Source organism: Thunnus albacares, chromosome 1 (assembly GCF_914725855.1).
Source record: "Thunnus albacares chromosome 1, fThuAlb1.1, whole genome shotgun sequence".
NCBI classification, from domain to species: Eukaryota; Metazoa; Chordata; class Actinopteri; order Scombriformes; family Scombridae; genus Thunnus; species Thunnus albacares.
Genome location: NC_058106.1, coordinates 37562031 through 37581863, shown reverse-complemented (window position 1 = coordinate 37581863; position 19833 = coordinate 37562031). Strand labels below are relative to the sequence as shown.

At 39.3% G+C, this 19833-nt stretch overlaps 1 protein-coding gene across 1 annotated transcript in view; it reads right to left on the bottom strand.

Annotated features, from left to right (window-relative positions):
• Positions 1–19833, bottom strand: part of LOC122986650 (SH3 and multiple ankyrin repeat domains protein 2-like) — a 254098-nt gene that overhangs the window by 142280 nt on the left and 91985 nt on the right. The window contains exons 7-10 of the mRNA XM_044357941.1: positions 11986–12137; positions 11300–11467; positions 7458–7574; positions 2221–2298 (exon numbers count right to left, since the gene is read on the bottom strand). Of these exons, the coding sequence (XP_044213876.1) occupies positions 2221–2298; positions 7458–7574; positions 11300–11467; positions 11986–12137 (515 nt within the window). The remainder of the gene's footprint in view (positions 1–2220; positions 2299–7457; positions 7575–11299; positions 11468–11985; positions 12138–19833) is intronic.

The following is a 19833-nucleotide window of genomic DNA, read 5'->3' as shown; positions in this document are numbered from 1 at the left end:
TATTTAATGAAAATCTCAGTTGAACATAATATTAGTAATCATAAGATCATTTGACCGGTATTATAGTAGCCTGTTGTGCAGTGTCTAGCTAGGAGTGCATGCACACCATGATGATTATTTTGTGTTTTCTGGGAAACTTGAAAAAATGACTTGGGCCATTATTTTAGGGAGGTGACGATGTGATACATGTACTAGTTTCACAATAACAGCCTTTACTGTGAAACTAGCATGTGTTGCACTGTGGACCAACGTAGCTATCACACATTTTGATATGAGACACATTTGGATGTGAGACTGGATGTGGGGATCGTTATCTGACGTGTTGCTCCAGATCTCCCAGAGGTGTTAAACTGGGCTGAGATCTGGTGACTGTGAAGGTCCAAGCATGAATGACATCATCCTGTCCTGTATGGAAACATCTGCATTTGTTCTGTTTTTCCACCCAATAAGTGTGTTTACATGCACACTAGTATCCCAGTAGTTGGGGGTTTAAAGTATCCCAGTTATGTGCACATCATCCTGGTTGTAGAAGCGTGGATAAGACCTTATCCTGGTTCTGAGAAACCTGAACATACTAGGATCATTCTGATAAAAATCCTGATGCTGTGGCATGTAAACACCTTATCCAGGATTCTGTCCGGTCTGTCAACTCAAGTTACATATTTGTTGTGATCAGAAACGAGCAGAAATAAAAGGAAAAGTCCAACAGTGAAAGATAAGCTGTACTTTCAGTGATTGATGATGAGGTGGATAATATAGCAAAGTGGTAAATGCAGCAGAGTCCAGAGAGCCAGAAACCAAACTGAGTTCATCCTCTGCTGTTGAGAAAGTTCAGTCGTAACAGAAATGACAAGACATGGCAAACAATCAGAAACCCGGATACAGTTACAATCATGTAGCCTGTACGATGGTAAGACTCACAACCTGGATACTAGCGTGCAGATGAACCACTTCATTCAGGTTTCTCCAATAATTTATGAACAAAACAGGATCAAACAACATGATTGGTCTTTTTAATAGTGTTTAAAAGTGTAGACTTTTCCTTTAAATCTACAATGGAAGTGATGTTTAATAGAAAGACGTTACTGGATGTTTTCTATTTTAAGTTCCTCCTCCCTAACGGTTAATGCATAATGCAACAGAGCAGATTATTGATCCTGGATTCTTTTCTACACTGCGAAGCATCACGCGAAGAGAAATGAAATCTGCACACAACATCAACAAGGAGAGCTACGCTAAATCTAGGCCACGACTGATAACCTCACACCACAGCTGAACGCTCAAACCCTTGACTAAACACCCCTGATGTGATCTCCATTCGGCCCGGGTTCACTCCCTTTATGAAGCACTCCTGCTAATGAAACGCTCCGCTGTAGTGACTGTGGAGGACAGTCGAGGACCCTGTGGGACTGCCTTTCATAAACGCCCGTCTGAATAAGGCTCTTTTGTAACTCAGGCGTAGGTTATGAGTCAATCATGCCAGCTAGGCAGCTCTTAGTGCTGCTGGGTTTTTTTTTTTTTTTTTTTCTTCCCTGGGATGGATGTGCTAGTGAAGCATACACACTTAAGCCATTACAAACACAAACATGCACAAGCACACATGTAATAGCAGCTGCACACACACACTCAAACTTCAGCACTTCCTGTGTGCATCACTCTTATGTACTATGGGTCTGAAATAAAGTGAAATCATTGATTGAGTCTTTGATTATATTGGTATCATTAACTTCTGTTTTATTATTGTCATGTGTCTCCATTTTTCTCACAGCATAGCACAGAATTATAAAACCCTTTCAGAACAAGTTAAATGCAGCTCAAGCTTTTCCTCAAAGTTGATGTTCTGCAGCTAATACTCTACGTTCTGAATGTGTAACGACATCGGGCTCGAAGGAGAAGAAGAAACTAAATGACTAAACAGACCGCTGTCGAGGTTTGATGCTCACTCTCCGCTCTCCTCCTCTAAATATTGTTCAACCGAAACAAATCTAATGTTGGCCAGAAAAAGACATTTGTAAATCCCTGGTTGCAACTGACCTTGCCCATTTTTTTTTTGCACTGTTGCCATGGTAACAAATGAGACGAAGAAAATGTGCTGCCACTAAAACTGTTTTTTTTCCCCTACGCTGAAAGCTGAAATCAATCTTCTATAATTACTTTCATGCAAATGGTAGTGAAGATGTGAGGGTTTTTTTTTTTTTTTTTTTTTCAATTTTACTCTACCTGAAAAGGACTCTGGCTGTTGTAGTTCTTCACTTCTTTATCAGCTCCACGAACAAGCAGCACTCTGGCACAGTTATCCTGAGGAAGAAAGAGGAGAAGAGAACAAATATTACAATAAAAACTGAGGAAATATCTGAAACAACACAGAAATCCTTTTTTAATTCTCCTACTTTGTTCAGGAGAAAGGATGATTAGCTTCCAGAATGACATTAGAAGAATGTTTCCAAAGCAGAAGAAGTCAGTAGAGCAAGAACTAATCAGTGTGGTTGAATGTCTAAAACATCCCAGACAACCAACCAACCAACACAAGCAAAAGAAGCAAATACAACAGAACATCTACTACCTATATCAGGAATGGAGCCTCACTCGCTGTTAAGTGTGTATCTATTGCTCCACTCCAAAGAGAAAGAGGGAGTGAGAACGAGAGAGAGAGAGACAGAGAGAGAGAGAGAGAGAGAGAGAGAAGAACAGAGAGATGGAGAGTGCTGAGGGGTTTGAATCTACTGCACAAATCGCCCACAAAGTGCTCAACCACGCATGTACTGTGCACACACACACATGAATATAAATACTTTTTTTAGATCCACAATAAGCTATTGAGAGTTGAGAAATCGCTCTGTGTGAGTCTCTCACAGATACTGATACACAACCATAATCTGTGCAGTGTTGTCAGCATTACAAACATTTAGACATTTAAACATCTAAATTTAAGACGTGTGTTATTTTTACTCATGGACGTTTCCATCTGGAGTGGAGCGATCCCACGACATGTTTTTTTTTTTTTTTCCCTATACAAGCTAAATTTATAATGAAGCTTTGAAAATGGAAATGTGTGACATACTTCAGAGCTATGAATTGAAGCAGGAGACATTTTTTGCCGTCAGATGATAAGAACAGGGTACAATAGCAAATTTGAGAAAGGTCAAATCTCTAATGTTCATGATGTTGAGGTTAATATGGGATGTTTTCTCTTGCTTCAAATGGATTTTCCTTGTGCTTTCATGTTGTGTTAGTGAGTGCAGATCATTGATGCAGAAGAGGACAGAGGATTCTCACATATTCCCACCAGAAGTTTTTTTTTTTTTTAATGTTTTTTTATGCAACATCCAGCGCTGGAATGTGCTCCAAGTACCTATCAAGCAGGAGTGAGAATTCATGCATATGTATGACTTATAGTCAAACAGTCTAATAACAGAATAATCCAGGTTACATCAACCCCACACAGATGCATCCATCATTGTCTTCCTCTCCAGCTTTAAAAGATAACTCTGAAGATATTCTTTATTTTTCTACTTATCAACAAATCTCAACGATGAATTGATCTACTAACAAGTATTGTGATATATCTTATTCCTCTGTGCCATAGAGCTCCGTTGTTGTCCAAAAACTATTAAAAACACGTCAATGAGCCTCACCGCTGCACTGTGTGACATGTTCCTTCATTACCATGAACACACACACTGTAGTTTATTTTGACTCAATCCCACACACGCCGTCCTGCTGCCAGAAATACTCACTAGAGCACGAAATGTGGATTCATCCACCACTGAAAATAATCCCTAACAAATACACCGTTACCTCCTGTTTGAATAACGTTTGCTAAAATCTGCAGTGACCAGCTGTTTTAGGGAATCGCTGAGCCTTTTTAAAAATTAAATCTATATATAAAATATATATTTGTGACCCATTTTTTAAAATGTATGTCTCGGAAATCCAAAAATCCAATTTTTTTTTAATTAAATGAGACCTTTTTCCAATTACATGCACTGACCCGATTGCAGAATTTAATCAGCAGACTTGAAACAGGTGAAAGGATGATCTCACAAAAGTCAAAAGCACACATTCTCCTTGCTACAGAGACAGCAGAGGGCTGCTTTTGATTTGTTTAACCGGCCATGTTCCAAGGGCAATGTGTTAAATGTTCTCAGATGATTGGCTGTATAAACAAGGGTTAGAGGCTACTGCTGACCTTTAGCTAGCAGCCATGCTGACAGTTTGAAGTGAAGTTGGTCTTTGAGATTGTTCAACTATTCTGTCCACATTCAGTTAAAGGTGCAGTTTCTAAAATTTAGTGGCATCTAGTGGAACAGACTTTGCAGAAATGGAATATAATATTCATAAGTATGTTTTAATTAGTGTATAATCACCTGAAAATAAGAATTATTGTGTTTTCGTTACCTTAGAATGAGCCCCTTATATCTACGTAGGGAACGGGTCCCCTTCCACGGAGTCTGCCATGTTGCACCGCCATGTTTCTACAGTATCTCAGAACAGACAAACCAAACACTGGCGGCTCTAGAGAGGAAGTTTTGCTTTTTTCGCAACTTTCGCAGCCACTGTAGGTTCTCCTGCACACTTGGAAGGGGAAGGGGTATTCAGTTGGTTGCAATCTGCAACCTCACTGTTAGATGCCACTAAATCCTACAGACTGCACCTTTAAGGGATGAGGCCGAAGGCTACATTTTTCTCATCATCAACAAATCCCATGAAATAACCAAAACCGACAATGTCTGACACTCAGCCTGATATTAGGTATTTTCTTTGTGTTGCATGCATCTTAAGGAATGTAAGAAACCTTTAGTTGAGGCACCATGTTCATGTGTCATAAAGACAAACTTGGAATAACATCTAGTTTGGGGCCCATATGTGTAAATTCAGATGCTTGATAGGAACAGCGCCAAGATGTCTGACATGTTGACAGGTACATATCATAATTCAACATACTAAGTCCACTGATAATGGAAAACATATGTTGAAGACATGGCAAGGTATAAAAGATCCCAGCTCAAGTTGGCTTGTTGTTCATTGCATTTGCATGTGACAGGACCCCGGCGGGAAATAAAGCCTATAATAAGACCTAAGATCACTTTTTTTGGTGACACCTGAACCTTTAAAAAGGACACAAATGTGTAGTTTTGTTTTGAAAAAAAAAAAAAACACTGTACACTGTAGTTTTTAGATAACATACATGAAACAGGAGAAAATAGTGCATTTGTTGGGAACTACTTTCAGCGGCAGATGAATCCACATTTGGTGTTCCAGTATTTCTGGTGGCAGGAACGTATATGTGGGATTGGATCAAAATAAATTACAGTGTGTGTGTGTTAATGGCAATGAAGGAACATGTCACCCAGTGCAGCCGTGTGGGTCACTGATGTGTTTTTAATAGTTTTCGGACAACAACGGGGAATAAGATATATCAGGCTTTGGATACACACACAATACTCGTTAGTGCATCACGGTATTTGGTGGAAGCTAATGGGGCTTCTATAAACAATAAATTTGAAATGAGAAACAAATAAAAATTAGAAATGTTCACAAAGTTGGAAAGTAGCTATTAGCTGAGGCTCCATCAGGAAACAGTCACATACATTAACTGTTTATTGCAGTTAGAGGTATACAGTGACTAGGCGGTACGGTTATACTTCTGGGGATTCTCCAAGCTGCAGTCGCTCAGAATTGCAGCATCAAAAAACACATGCAAGATAAATAACATGAAACGAGCAATGCACATAATTCCCCCCATGGGAAAAAGGAGCAAGGAGCCTGCAGGGTTTGTATAAACAGAGCAGAACTGAACGAGGTGGAATCGTCAGCAGCAGAAACAACAGCTAACACGTGTCAGCATACAGAGTGAATGTTAGCGTCGGGCCTTTAAACAGAAAAACTGTCAGCTGACACAGGAAGACATGACTGATAGCGTCCACCCAGAAGTCAGCTTTTGCACTCACAATACACTTCTCCCACTACATTAAAGGATAGGTACACATTTTTTCCAAATCTGTCTTAAAACAACAGTCAGCTGTTGACTGAAACAGGTTTTACTCGCTGTAGTCATTCTCTATACTCATACTGGCTATTAAGAGATCTCTTCCTCATGTACTTTCAATGTAAGAGATGGGGACAAAATCCACCGTCGTCCTTCTGAGGCCTCAAGTTAGCTTGAGATTGACACCATACTGTCATGTCCTACCGGGACTTCTGTTTTTTTGGACTCTCTGTGTTTTTGTTCTTTTGACTTTCTTGGTTTTTGTTGTTATCCTTCTGATGCCCTCAGACTTTTTCTGTTTTTAGTTGGACTTTTTGAGGGACTCTTTCATTTGTGTTGCATTTGTTTCCTGGTTTTGGTTTTCTCTGTTTCCCTTGTGTGTTCCTCCTGTGTTTTTTGTGTCACCTGTTTGTTTATTTTAGTTCCTGTTTTATTTTGAAATATTTCCTCCTTGTGTCTGGTCACTTTACCTCCTGTGTTTGATTATTTCATGTGTCTCACCTGTGTCTCGTTTGCAATCGCTCCCTGTGTATTTATAGTCCAGTTTTCAGTTTGGTCTTTGTCTACTTGTCTGCTTTTGTTCGATGTTCCTGGGTAGTGTTTCAGTGTCTCCTGCATTCTGGTTGTTTCCTGTGACTTTTTGCGTTTTCATTAAATATATCTGCATCAGATTTTCCCTGCCTACTGTCTCTACATTTGGGTCCACCTGCTCCACTCACTCAGTTCCTTGACATATACATTTTTGCAGGACTGTGGATTTTGTCCCCAATCACTAACACTGAAAGCACATTAGGATGGATGGATAGAGGCGCCTGACCATTGTTTTAAGACAGACTTGAACATTTTGAACCTATCCTTTAATTGGCTCTTTGTCTGATGCAGACACACAAGACTCAGGTGTAATACTGAAGAAATGGTGTGGCTATGACCAACAGAATAAGTGCAAATCTCTGAGTATGAATGAAGATAATACTTGTAGTGCATTACAAGCCAAAACATTGAAAAACATTACAAAAGCAACAAATACATTTAACTGAAGAACTTAAGTCAAGGGATAAAAAAAAATGCAGCACATTTGTTCATTTAAAAAATACATACATGCAATGCTACCACATAAATCATGCATGAGTTTTATTTTTATTCATTTTTTTTATTCTATTCTATGTGTTTTATTTATTAGCTGAGCTCAGCTCTGTTCTTGATGCATACACTATGTCTTTTTGTTGCATTTGTTTAGGTTTTACTTTAGAGAATGATGCTGATTACGCTCGGCTACATGCAGAACGCTGCTCCACATTTCTTGCCGTAGATTTGACGCACAGATATGGCTTCAGTATCTTAAAAATAGTCCCAGGTCAGTGCCATAGTTGTGTGTGTGCTCTCATTCATTTTACACACTCAAACACACACACATCTGTGCTATCAAGGACACACACACACACACACACACACACACACACACACTCACCTGGTTGTATAGGGCACAGATGTGTAGAGCAGTGTTTCCTGAGGCATTCTGGGCGCTCATGTCTGCTCCATAGAACAGCAGATGCTCCAGGTGCTGCACATGGCCGTGACGGCAGGCCTGCACACACACACACACACACACACACACACACACACACACACACACACACAAAGACAAAATAATTCACTGTCAAATAAAGCCTTTGACATTTCCACTACAGTAGATTGTAGTTGCAGTAAGAGGCCTTGAACACTAGATGTCAGTGTGCTGCAGAGGAGATAACATCAGGATGAGGAGCAGCTGTACCCTCAGTTTGAACCCAGTCATCAAAGGATAGATGAATGTGTGTGTGTGTGTGTGTGTGCAGGGAAAAGCTTAAAGAATTCTGATAACAATACGATATAATGTGAGACAAGTGCAAAATTGAGCTCATCAGGGCAAAGTGTAAAAACAATTAGGAACAGAGGCTTAGCAGGCAGTTACTGCTGTTTATGAAGCAATTTTCTCAGTGAATTGCATGAAATGTTTGGGGTTATGGTGACAGATGCCAGTTAGTTGTTCAGTGAACAGGGGATTTACTTTGAAATGGCCTATTTATTTTATTTCAGACACAGAGGTTTGTGAAGGAAGGACAATAACCCATATGGCTGCTTATCAACCAGAGCCAGTTACAGTGAAAAACTATTTCATCACCATGTGAGTAGTTGGATTTTTATGTTACAAAATTAAGCATTTGCACAACCAAACAAAACATCAGGCTGAAAGTATTTGGAAGCTTAATATGTCTTCTTTCTTTTTTAGTGTCGAATTAAAAGGTTCACAATTTTTCAAGTGTGTCTTAAAACAACAGTCAGCTGCCCGTATGAACACTGAAACAGGTTTTCCTCGCTGTAATCATTCCTCTTGTTCATAATGACCATTACAAGATCTCCTCCAAATGTGCTTTCAGTGTAAGTGATGGAGAGCAAAAATGTATTTGCATTTGTATTTCATTTGGATGGCTGATGACTGTGGATTTTGTTCCCCATCACTTACATTAAAAAGTGCATTATGAAGGGATCTTCTAGTGGTCAGTATGAACAGGAGGAATGATTACAGCGAGAAAAACATACGTAAATGTTCATTTGTCGCTCACCTGAAAAACTGTGAACTTGTCCTTGGAAGAATGAAAATACAACAAAATGTTATTAATGTAGTAAGCTGTGTGTGTTTGTTTGTTTTTGCTAAAATTGTTAACTGGCACTTTACATGTAACACCTTATATCTGGAAGGACTCCTCTGTCAGTCTGGCCATAGAAGGACTCCAGTAGCAGCAGAGAAAATCATTTTCTCACCTTTTATACAAAATCCATTTTGAGCATGTTAATTGTGGTCATTTTGTTATAATATTGTATTATTATTTTGTCTCTTAATTTAATACGAGTAAACCAAAAATGATGGTTCAGAAGTGATTAAAACGTAATGTTCCCGGCACTTTTGTTCTGTTAGTTGTTAATGTTTTGACAAAAGGATGTTAGTTTGCTAAACTCAACAGCTGAATTGGATGAAATTATCACAAACAGCAATTTAATAGCACTGATGATGAAGTTATTATCAGCCTGAAGGTCAGCTTGTTCACAGAATATTGTGGCAAGAATTACTCAGAGTTTAAAGTGAAGAGATAATACTTGACTTTCACAACAACAAATCCAAGGCTGTGATGACGAGGAGTTCTGCTATTGAACATGTGAATCATTATGAACTTTTAGTATGTGGTCTTCAAGGTTGACTTACAGTGAACTCAGTGAAATAAATTTTACACTACTTGAATAAACTTAAATTTAACAATCATTTCCATTGTTAATTAACCAGTTGATTATTGTTTTGATCTTATCTTTCAGTCACGTTAGCAGCACGGCCTCAGCAGTATTGGTTGGTCGGCCCACCACTTTGATCCAAACTGAAATATCTCAACAATCATTGGATGGATCACTATCATATTTGGTATAAATATCCGTCATGTCCAGGGGAAATATATCAATGACTTCTATGATCTTCTGACTTTTCCTCTAGTGGCACCATGAGGTTGACGATTGTGAGTTTGGGTGAAAAGTCTCAACAAGCCAGATGGGTCAGTAGATTAGTCTAAGCAGTTAAAAGAAATAAGGCCTGATTATACAGCTGAGTATCTGCTCTTTGCTTGGGTAAAGGTAGGATTCAAAGACAGTTTAAAAGTTCTGATATCATTAGTGACGATTTGTAAAACTACTGGAGCAAGAAAAGCAGTGATGGTGGCTGGACTACTGAGTGGGCCATCACAGACTGCCTATCAAGCCAGTGGAGACAGTAAATGTAGGTTAGCAGATACAATGTAGATATAAGACTGGGTCAAGTCATTCATTATCTGCTCTTTGCTTGGGTGAGAGTAAGATTCAAAGGTGGTTTAAAGGTTATATTAGGTCAAGATTAGAGAACCACTGCAGAGCCTGATGACAGGTCAAAACATAATTTAATATGAATACTCAGCTTCTGTAGGAGAGCTCACCCAACTTTTGGAACATATGATTATGTGTATTGATAACTTTAACATAACTTGTCCGGAACCTATAGAAAACTTTATTGATTCCCTAACTTTTCATCTAGCGCCATCATCAGGTCAAAATATCAATTTGTCCAGTACTTTAGTTTATGATGAAATACTTGCAAAACCAATGACATTCTCATCAGACTTTAATACTAATTAGCAAATGTTAGCATGCTAGAACATTAAACTAGGATGTCAAACATGGTATAAACATTATGCTAAATGCCAGCATGTTAGCATGCTAATACACTAAACTAAGATGTCAAACATGGTATAAACATTATGCTAAATGCCAGCATGTTAGCATGCTAGTACATTACACTAAGATGTCAAACATGGTATAAACATTATGCTAAATGCCAGCATGTTAGCATGCTAGTACACTAAACTAAGATGTCAAACATGGTATAAACATTATGCTAAATGCCATCATGTTAGCATGGTGATATTAGCATTTAGCTCAAAGCCCTGCTGTAAGTGCAGCCTCACAGAGCATGGCTGTAGATTCTTAGTTACTTGATAAATGACTTAACAATCAAATATAATCTAATGCAGATGATGTGTTTTCAGTCTCTTATATACAGTATCTTTGGATATGGATGGAAACAAGTACTGATAAGGAAAGATGGGGGCTGGCTGGAAAAGACTGGGGACTGGACAGTACAACAAGAGGTCTTAATGATGTTATGAATCTCTACAATTCTTTTATGGTTTTTGTGGGTTTTATTTTATGTAGTGGGCATCTACATTTTATGTTTCCTTAATAAACATTGGATGTTAAGGACGTGAGCACTAAAGTTTCCAGGATTTTATGCATGAATAGACACAACCTTGAACTTTGACCTAGCAGCAGCCATTCTTGTGTTCACTGTCCTGCCTGACAGCTGATTGTTATCGTGTCTGAAATGGGGACAGACAGAGGAAGGCACAGATTTTGCAACTTGACAGGGAGAGAGATATAAGCAATCTGATAAAGCTGATGGCCTGAACACACACACACACACACACACACACACACACACACGCACGCTCATACACACAACACTATGTGGAGAAGCTCATAGTGTGTTACTGCTGCAGGGTGGCTCTCCTTAAACAGCTTTATCTTCTTCAGCGGGTAACAGCTGCCAAGACAGTCGCCCACAGGCAGGGAAAGCTGTGTGTCTTTGTGTGGTTTAGTAATGCTTTCCCAATACAAGCTGCTCCAAATAACCAAACAGTCAAAAATCCCTCTGTGCATGCAAGGGCACCTGGGGAATCTAGCAATGTGTGTGTGTACCTGGTGAACTTCGTGCCAGCCGTTCTCATCCTGGCAGCAGACGGATGCGTGGTGGTTCAGCAGGAGCTCGCAGCAGCCCGGATCTCCTCCCACCACCACGCTGTGATACAGAGGAGTCAGACCGCGGCTGTCCTTGTAGTCTGGAGAAGCTCCCAACTCCAGCAGTGTCTGAGGGGTAAAAGGTGTGCAGGGGGGGGGCGTCAAAGAGAGACAGAAGAGTGATTGTCTCTTTTATGGACGATTTATAATAATAATCATCATTATCATCATAAAAACCTTAATTTCAGTACAAGTTCTTTTTTCAAATAAATGGTACAAAGTGCTTTAACCTCCCACAAAAGACAAAGAACAACTGATTAAAATATCAAAGCTGATAAAAGTTTAAAAAAAAAAAAAGTTATGCATTATGAAACTGCCTGTTCATAAAAGTGCACTGTTAGAGAGATCTAAAAGATAAAACTGACTTTAAGGTCTTAACTCCTCAGGAAGGTCTGACAGCAAAATCCTTGTATTTTCTCATCTTTAGCCTACACTTCACTAGAACAGCCAGAGATGTCATCCCTTTACTTCTAACTGTGCTGCTAAATGACAGGTCTGCCCTGCATAACAATCTGATGTTGAAATGGTCAGGCTTGTACAATGAAATGAAGAGAGGGAGAGCAGGATAAAAAAAAGTGGTCCCCTACCGTGAGTGTGACCAGGTTCTTGGACCTCGCAGCTTTGTGGAGGGCAGTCATGCCGTCTTTAGCTCTGAAGTCCAAGTGAGCTCCTCCGTTCTTCAGCACCTTGATCATCTCCACCACATTGTCCAGATGTGCTGCAAATGTCAACGGGCTCTCTAGAGAAACAACAACAAGTCAAAGAGAATATTTTTAGTGTTGCAATGTGTCTGAAACAGACAGCAGAAATAAAAAAAACATCCTGCAGGTTTGCTTTTGATTTAAGGAAATTGTCTCTAAGTATCCTTTTCTGCTTGTTTGTTTCTGTAGAGCCTGAAACACACTAAAACTAATACTGAGATTTAAATGACTTCTAGCAAAAACACAGCAGCAGCACACATCACTCCAGGGACTGATGCTGAGGTTGTGATTGGTACGAACCACCTGGGAAAAGTTTGCTTTGTTGCTTTCATCCTGTTTGCTTTGACTAAGTTCACATCGTTCAATTACATGCAAACTAAAGCTTGTTAAGTCACATGATGCAGACATTTAATAACCAGACATCCCACCTGTAAAGCAACATCACCAGGGAAGCCAGACGTCGTTAAGCGTTTGTCTATTTTCTTATTTTCTGGAAACTCGCAGGTTGAAACAAGCATAATAATAAGTAACAGAAATCAGACAAGCCTGGTTCCTGTCAGGTTAACTGCTGTTTCCATCTTCCATCCAGACTGATACAGAGTCTGTTGATCCAGTAAACTACATAATCACAGCACTGAAAAGCACTGGTGATAGATTTTGGCAGCAAAAGAGTGTGAAAACAACGATTCCAGCTATGTCGAAATAAATTGAAGCACTGGAGGTCATCCACTGTTCTCTGTGCCATGTTGCTGGTTTTATCCAAAATGTATTTATTTTATTCCATACTTTTATTAATTTTCTTTTGCTGTGTTGGTATTTGTAATTCTCAGTCTCTGTAATTTATTGAGAATTTTTTTCTCTCTCTCGTTTTCTGACCGTGCCCTTTTTTTTTTTACAGCAGACATTTTGGCATGTCACAGGATTTAAAAAGCAAATAACTTATTTTTCCATTCCAAATTTCCCGTTTAAGGGTCCTGTAATTTGCATGCTGCCTCATTATCACACTGTCTTGGCTTTACTGGGACACTGAAATAGGACAGAGCATTGATAACGTTATTATCGACACATGTGAGTTTCCATGTATGATGGGTCAAAATGTCTGCTGTGAGAAAGCAAAATCATCTGCGTCCATGTGTGTCATGAGCTCTGCTAGTTACATAATGCCCAGTGGGAAGAGCAAAAGAGACAGAGTGCAAGTTAACATGACTATAAAATACAACGTCAGGGTCTCAGGACATTTTGGGGTCTAAGTTAATATATATATATATATATATATATATATATATATATACACACACATATATATATACACATATATATGTCTTAAATGTTAGATACCTTCTCTAGTGTTTATAAAAAGCTACATATCGATGGCTGAAGAACAAAACCTCCTATCTGAAAAATGCAAAACTAAAAAAAACCTTGTTGTTTTCTTGCAGAATGCTATTTGTTAAGGATACCCAATACATAATACACTGTTTTTGGACTGTATTACTATATTATGTGTTAACAATACCGTAATAACCATACAAACATACCGTAAACAATACCACATAATATAGTAATATAGTCCAAAAACAGTGTATTATGTATTGGGTATCCTTAACAAATAGCATTCTGCAAGAAAACAACAAGTTTTCTCAAAAAAGTGCATTTTTCAGATAGAAGGTTTTGCTCTTCGGCCATTGATATGAGCTGTTGAACAGTTGTTGTCAGCTGCATCATGTAAAAGATCTATTTAAAGGTTGTTTCCTGGAGTTGACTTACATTAGACTCCCACTTACTGTATGACAAAGAGCACCACAGTTCATTTGTAGCACGCCTGAGACTCAATTTTAGTCTCTTCGCTGCGGTTAAGTGGTAGTTATTCAGGTTTGAGCGACACTGCACTCACTGGCTGAAATGAGCTCAAATAAAAGGAGTAAGGGGCATGCTCCAGAGTTCAAATAAACTGCTATAAATAAAGTGTGAATGTGAATGAGGTTAGCCTCAAAAGGAAGCTGTGGCCTGCCTGGTATGGCCTTGCATGAATGATGTATGGTAGAGGATGAGCATTTAACAGAAAAAGTAAAAAGATATCTTCTAAGCACGTGTTCTTGGATTTTTACAAGCTTCCTTTTCAGCACACGTTACTGTTCAGTGTTTTCACTGATGTTAACCAGGCTGATTAAAACAGGTCAATTGTCTGTCACAACTAATTGGAGTAATAAAAAAAAACTCGGCTGTAATTAAGACATGATTGGATATGTCTAATCTAAATGAGGTCATCAAAACAAGACACTGTGAGACGATTGCTGTGTTCCCATTTCACCGTGTACGATTTGCAGTTGGTATGCAATAAATCAGCATACTTTAGTATTTTATCCCAACAGGAAATGATATACATCTGCCAGCGGATGTCAGTTAAACTGTGAGTTTAGAAAGCAACTGCAAGTTGAACTTCACAAAGCGAAAGATTTTTGGTTTTTATAAGAACTTTCTGTAACTGTGAGACCATCGTTCATTCATTTTTTAGGTGTAAACAGCTCTTCCATTTCTTTTGTGCATTGCATTTTGAGACAACGGTGTCCAACAGTGTCAACACCACACAAGTATTTTTTGATATGCATACTGACAGCAGGCTACAGGGAGGCACTCAGAAAGAAAGAAACTCAAAACTCAGCACTCAGTTTCGAATGAATTATTTTTCAGGGATGAACATGTTGGTCCCACGTTCATTCTACTACTACGAGTTGGCTGTTCTTTATGTAATCAATCAAGCATGGCTAAAATCTGCCAATTTTAACACTCTCAAATATATTTTCTCTGATAAACTGAGTTAGTATGTGTGCTTATGGGTGAAGTAATGTGACTTAAAGTGGACATAATCTGCACATTTCCAGCTCTATATTTATATTCTGGGGCTCTACTAAAATATCTTTGCAAGATTTACAGTTAACAAAACTTCTTATTTATCTTCTACTGGTCCTTTATGCAGCCCCTCAGTTCAGCCTCTGTCTGAAACAGGCCGTTTTAGCTCCTGTCTCTTTAAGGCCCCGCCTCCTGATGAGCCCACTCTGTTCTGATTGGCCAGCTTCTGGAAGCTTCCCCTCAGCAGACTTACGGTGATTGCAGACGCTATGTGAACAAACAATAGTAGTTGGATTTTACTGCTTTTTCTCATTCTTTACTCCAAATAGAAACTTTCTAAATACTTCCGTACATGTTTGAGCCCTGAATCCATTATGAAACATGAGAGTGAACAACGTGAATAACTCATGGAAGGACCTTAGCAACAACCTTAACAACAAAGGCTACAGAAAGGCTGCCTGTGAGCACGCACAAACAATCTGATGTCATCACGAGAAGGAAGTAGAGGTAATATTGCAAACAAAGCGTACAGAGCAGGCTGAAGCCCTGGCCTTTGACTGGGAGCATTTTTACATGTTAATGTCAATTTGTGGAACTTTGACCATGTTTTATGTAGAATTCCAACATCAAAACAGTAAAGAAATTATAGCAAATATCAAAAAGACATGATATGTCTCCTTAAGTGAGTTCTGTCGCTGTTGAGGACATGTTACAGCTTCCTCTGGGTTGCATGCTCCCGTTATGGTTTGCATGAAATATTAAATTAGTGTGTTTTTATACCTACTATATCATTGTAAAAATGTCAAGCAGCTGCAGCAACGTATTTTTTAATGAATTACTTTATGTCAAAATCTCCTGTGGTTATGAAGGGATTGGCATAAAACAGAGCACAGTGTGATGAAATAAGGATCAAACTGAACATTTACCAAAAGAAATTAAATCCTTGTGTTTGCTGTGGTAGATTAGCCTGGCAATTTTCAAGTGTGTGAAAGTTATTACTCACATTGCATAAGGATGAATGACAGCAAGAGGATAAGTGACTTGTTCTTCTGAAGGCATGAAAATGAGCCTTGATTTCTCCCAACTGTGCTGCCTGTGTGCAGACACAAGCAGCCGGAAGAAGAGTGTTTTTATTTCGTTTTGTTGATCGTGTGGAGAGCTTTTGCTGGACAGCTGGAATCAATAGCTGGTAAGAGCTGAGTAACAAGAGCCCTAATCAGCAGAGACCCCTCTCCCCTTCAGGAATAAGGCGCTCATTCAACAATAGCTCTCAAAGCCCATTAAGATAACCTCAATTCTCTGCTTAATAACCATTTCTCCTCTCAGCTCCACCTTTATTTGCCTCAATTGACCAGTTTTTCTGATCTCTTGGTCCACTCAATACTTGCTGTGTTAAGTGCACCTGCGCCGCTGAGATACCCTTGACATATTCATTAAATGGTCAGGAATAAACATAATTGTTCCCCTAAATACTCAAGCGAAGTCAACAGCACTTAAACCAGCCGTGGTTTCCAAATGAGTGTTATGAGATTTTAAATACAGGCAGCTTTAGATGATTAGTAAATAGTTATTTTGAAATCTGCCAGGATAATCCCTTCTCCCAACACTGCAAGGAAAACAGATGTGCTAAAAAGACCCTCTTAAGAAAGGATGAGTTCTTTCTTTTTAAAGACGGCGCGACAAGGCTTTCTGTCTCACAGAGTGCTCTTCATAAGTTCTCACCAGGTGTCAGAACCTTGTGTTCAACAGTAAAATGAACACTTCAGAAGCACACCTCTGAACCAGACTCCCTACTCATTCTACTGTACCTGCAGTCTTTCAACCACAGTCTGTAAGAAAAGCTGGACGTAGCGAGGTGTGATGTCACCTACTGGTTTAATTGGAGCCAGTTTGAAGCCCAGAGTTTGAAGCCCAACTTTTCTGTCTGGAGCCAGGACCTTCCAAATAAGGAGTGTAGGGTTTTGCCTTTCACACTATGGAAACATGCCCCGCTAACTTGGACTGAAGCTAACGCTAGCTTACTGGGGACACTGAGCGCTGCACACTTGGGCTAACATTAGCTACTTTTAGCTAAACTGTGCTAACAGGGCAGGTATCGTAAACAAGTAACACTAAACATTGTGGCAATAGTCCGACTCAGCCAGGGAGAGCTGTAAGTGAGCCAACTGTCAATTACAACTTTTAATAGTGCAAACAGACGTTTCGACACTACTATGTCTTCATCAGAGTCAGGGCACTATTAAAGGCTGCAATTTATTCAGTGTGCTCCAGTCCCTTCTGTTTTTTTAAGTCTGCTGTCCTCAAACTGTGAAGCACCAGATTCAGCTGCTTTTTGTTGGAAGATGCGTGGAGAACTCTGTTTCTACATGTCAATCACAGCTGTCAGTCAACGTCCACATGGCAGACATCAAAGCAAGTCTTCAGGTCTTATTAATGGAGCAATAATTTCCAAAGGGGCCTGAATTTAGAGATTTAGACCATAATGACTCGATGAAAACAATGATTGACTTAGTATTTCTAGAGAGAAGTTGAGGTTTCTTGAACGGGAAACAGTTGGAGCATCTAGCGGCCATCGGTGGAACTCTAACTTACTTTATTGGCTTCACCCATGAGCCATAGTGGTTGCTGCTTGGTTTCAACTAAAAGCCTTGAGGGTTTTCTGTCAGTCCTGTGGATCACTGAACCCCATTTCCATTTAGCTGGATACTCATCCAAACATCAATATGACTGGTCAGACGGCATGGCTGATAAACCAGGAAGTCTTAAAGTTATAATGCTGAAGACTTTCATTATTCATATAAAACCCAATTCATAAAACCCAAGCCAAGTATAAATTTTTTTTTGTGATATTTTGACTTTTTTTTCAAATTTCTGGCAACTCAGAGTTTTTTTTATGTGGAAATTGAATATGCACATAAAACCAGGTGATTGTAAACACAGATGGTGAATGAAGTTGGCTTGAATTCATATTGTTAACAATAATCCCAATGGTGATCCAGGTTCGTGATGAAAAACCTCTAAAACCACTATTGTGCACTTGTCCACTGCCCAGTCTAAGCTTATTTTCTACATTCATTGTTCTGTCAAAATATGGCTAAAAGCAGTTCTGTTTCAGTCCTCACACCCTCTTAAGATTGTGAGTAAATGTGTGTTGGATTTCACATCACCCTCAACAGCATTAACTATTATTCATTATAAATACAGGTATGCAGTGCAGTGTGCATTCCAGATATTAGATTGCGATTAACTTGCTGTTTTGGTGTGGACAGTTTCCACCTACTCCTAATTAAATGAGTTAATTCCTAAATTTCCCCAAATGCATTTCAACAACCCCCAGAACACATGCCTTAATTTGTTGCACCAATTAATTTTGGTGAAGAGAAATCCACATGTGCAGGATTTTTTTTTTCTAGAGAGGCTTTGAAACAACCACAGAAATATTCTCTTGGTTAAACAACTCTGAAAATGATGAGAGCGTTGCATATGTGTTGTTTTTTGGTCTATTGAGGGTACAGCAGAGAGAGATACTTGTAAAATCTTGTATTTCTTTCCTGTATAACTGACAACAAAATCTGTTGTCAACGACAAGCACAAGCTCCACAGCAAATTAACTTGAGTATTCAAGTGAGTGGATGTGCGTGTTTGTAGATGACATATTATTATTATTCCCAGGTTGTTGTCTCCCTAGACACAGAAATCTTTGCCTCCAAGTGGGCCTATGAGGACTTTTAACCATTATCCTAGCCTAGCGTAGCATGAAACACCTGCTCACTTTGCTTTTATGGAACATTTGTGAGCTGTGTTGAGAACACATTGACATTAGGGCACAGCTCATTACTCCGGGCATTGGCTGCCTCCCAGTGTGGTTGTGTGTAAAAACATTGAGCCAAGTCTCTGGCTACAATAACTCTATTTACTCAGGATACAGCAGGCTGAATACACACATTTCTCTCAGTAATGTCTGGTACACATCTAGCATTTCCACACCTGGAAGATACTCAGCACAAACAAAATCTGTCACTGCTGCCCAGAGGGCAATGTACTCTACATCAGTGGCTGGCTGTTTGATACCTTTTTGAACTTCTGCATATTGCTGGTATTTACTTTTGGCACCAAGGCCAAACAGCTATCTGGATTATATCACAGTTTACCCTTCCAGCACCATCATCTAGGGCTGAAGTTTTAATAGGTTGTTGGCTCCTGCTGTGCTGTCTTGAAGGGTCAATTCATCCAAATTACAAAAGACAGTCTTTCTCACTTTCCCACTGTGGTAGCATGCCATGCAAATAGTTACAGTTTTGTGAGCTCTGGTTTTGACACACATTGTATCTGCCTCTTGGAGTATTTTCAAACCTGTGGCTCAGGAGGTAAAGCGGGTCATCCATTAATTGGAAGATCGGCGGTTTGATTCCAGGTTCCTCTAGTCCGCATGTTGAAGTGTCCTTAGACAAGATACTGAACCCCAAATTGCTCCCGATGGCTGCTACATCAGTGTGTGAATGTGTGAATAGATTTCTAGTGTGACTTGTCTACTTCCAAGGTGCACGGAGAAGGGAATAAGGTCTGAAGAGGTCAAAACGTATCGATAGACTAATGTGTTTTAACATTTCAAGTATTCAACAGCAATTTCACTTTCCAGAGACAATGTCCTGGTTACTCTGGATAACCCACTGACCTGACTGTCTACAGTTTTCATAGAGACTCTTTCTCCTGTAGCAAGTAGCTCCAGGAAAACAGTTTTAGGGTGTCAGCATAAGACATCATAAACAATGGAGACAACATAAAAAAAACAAAACTAGAGTATCTGAATGAAGTCAAGTCAGGTAAAGTCAATTTTATTTGTATTGCCCAATATCAAAAATCACAAATTTGCCTCAGGGGGCT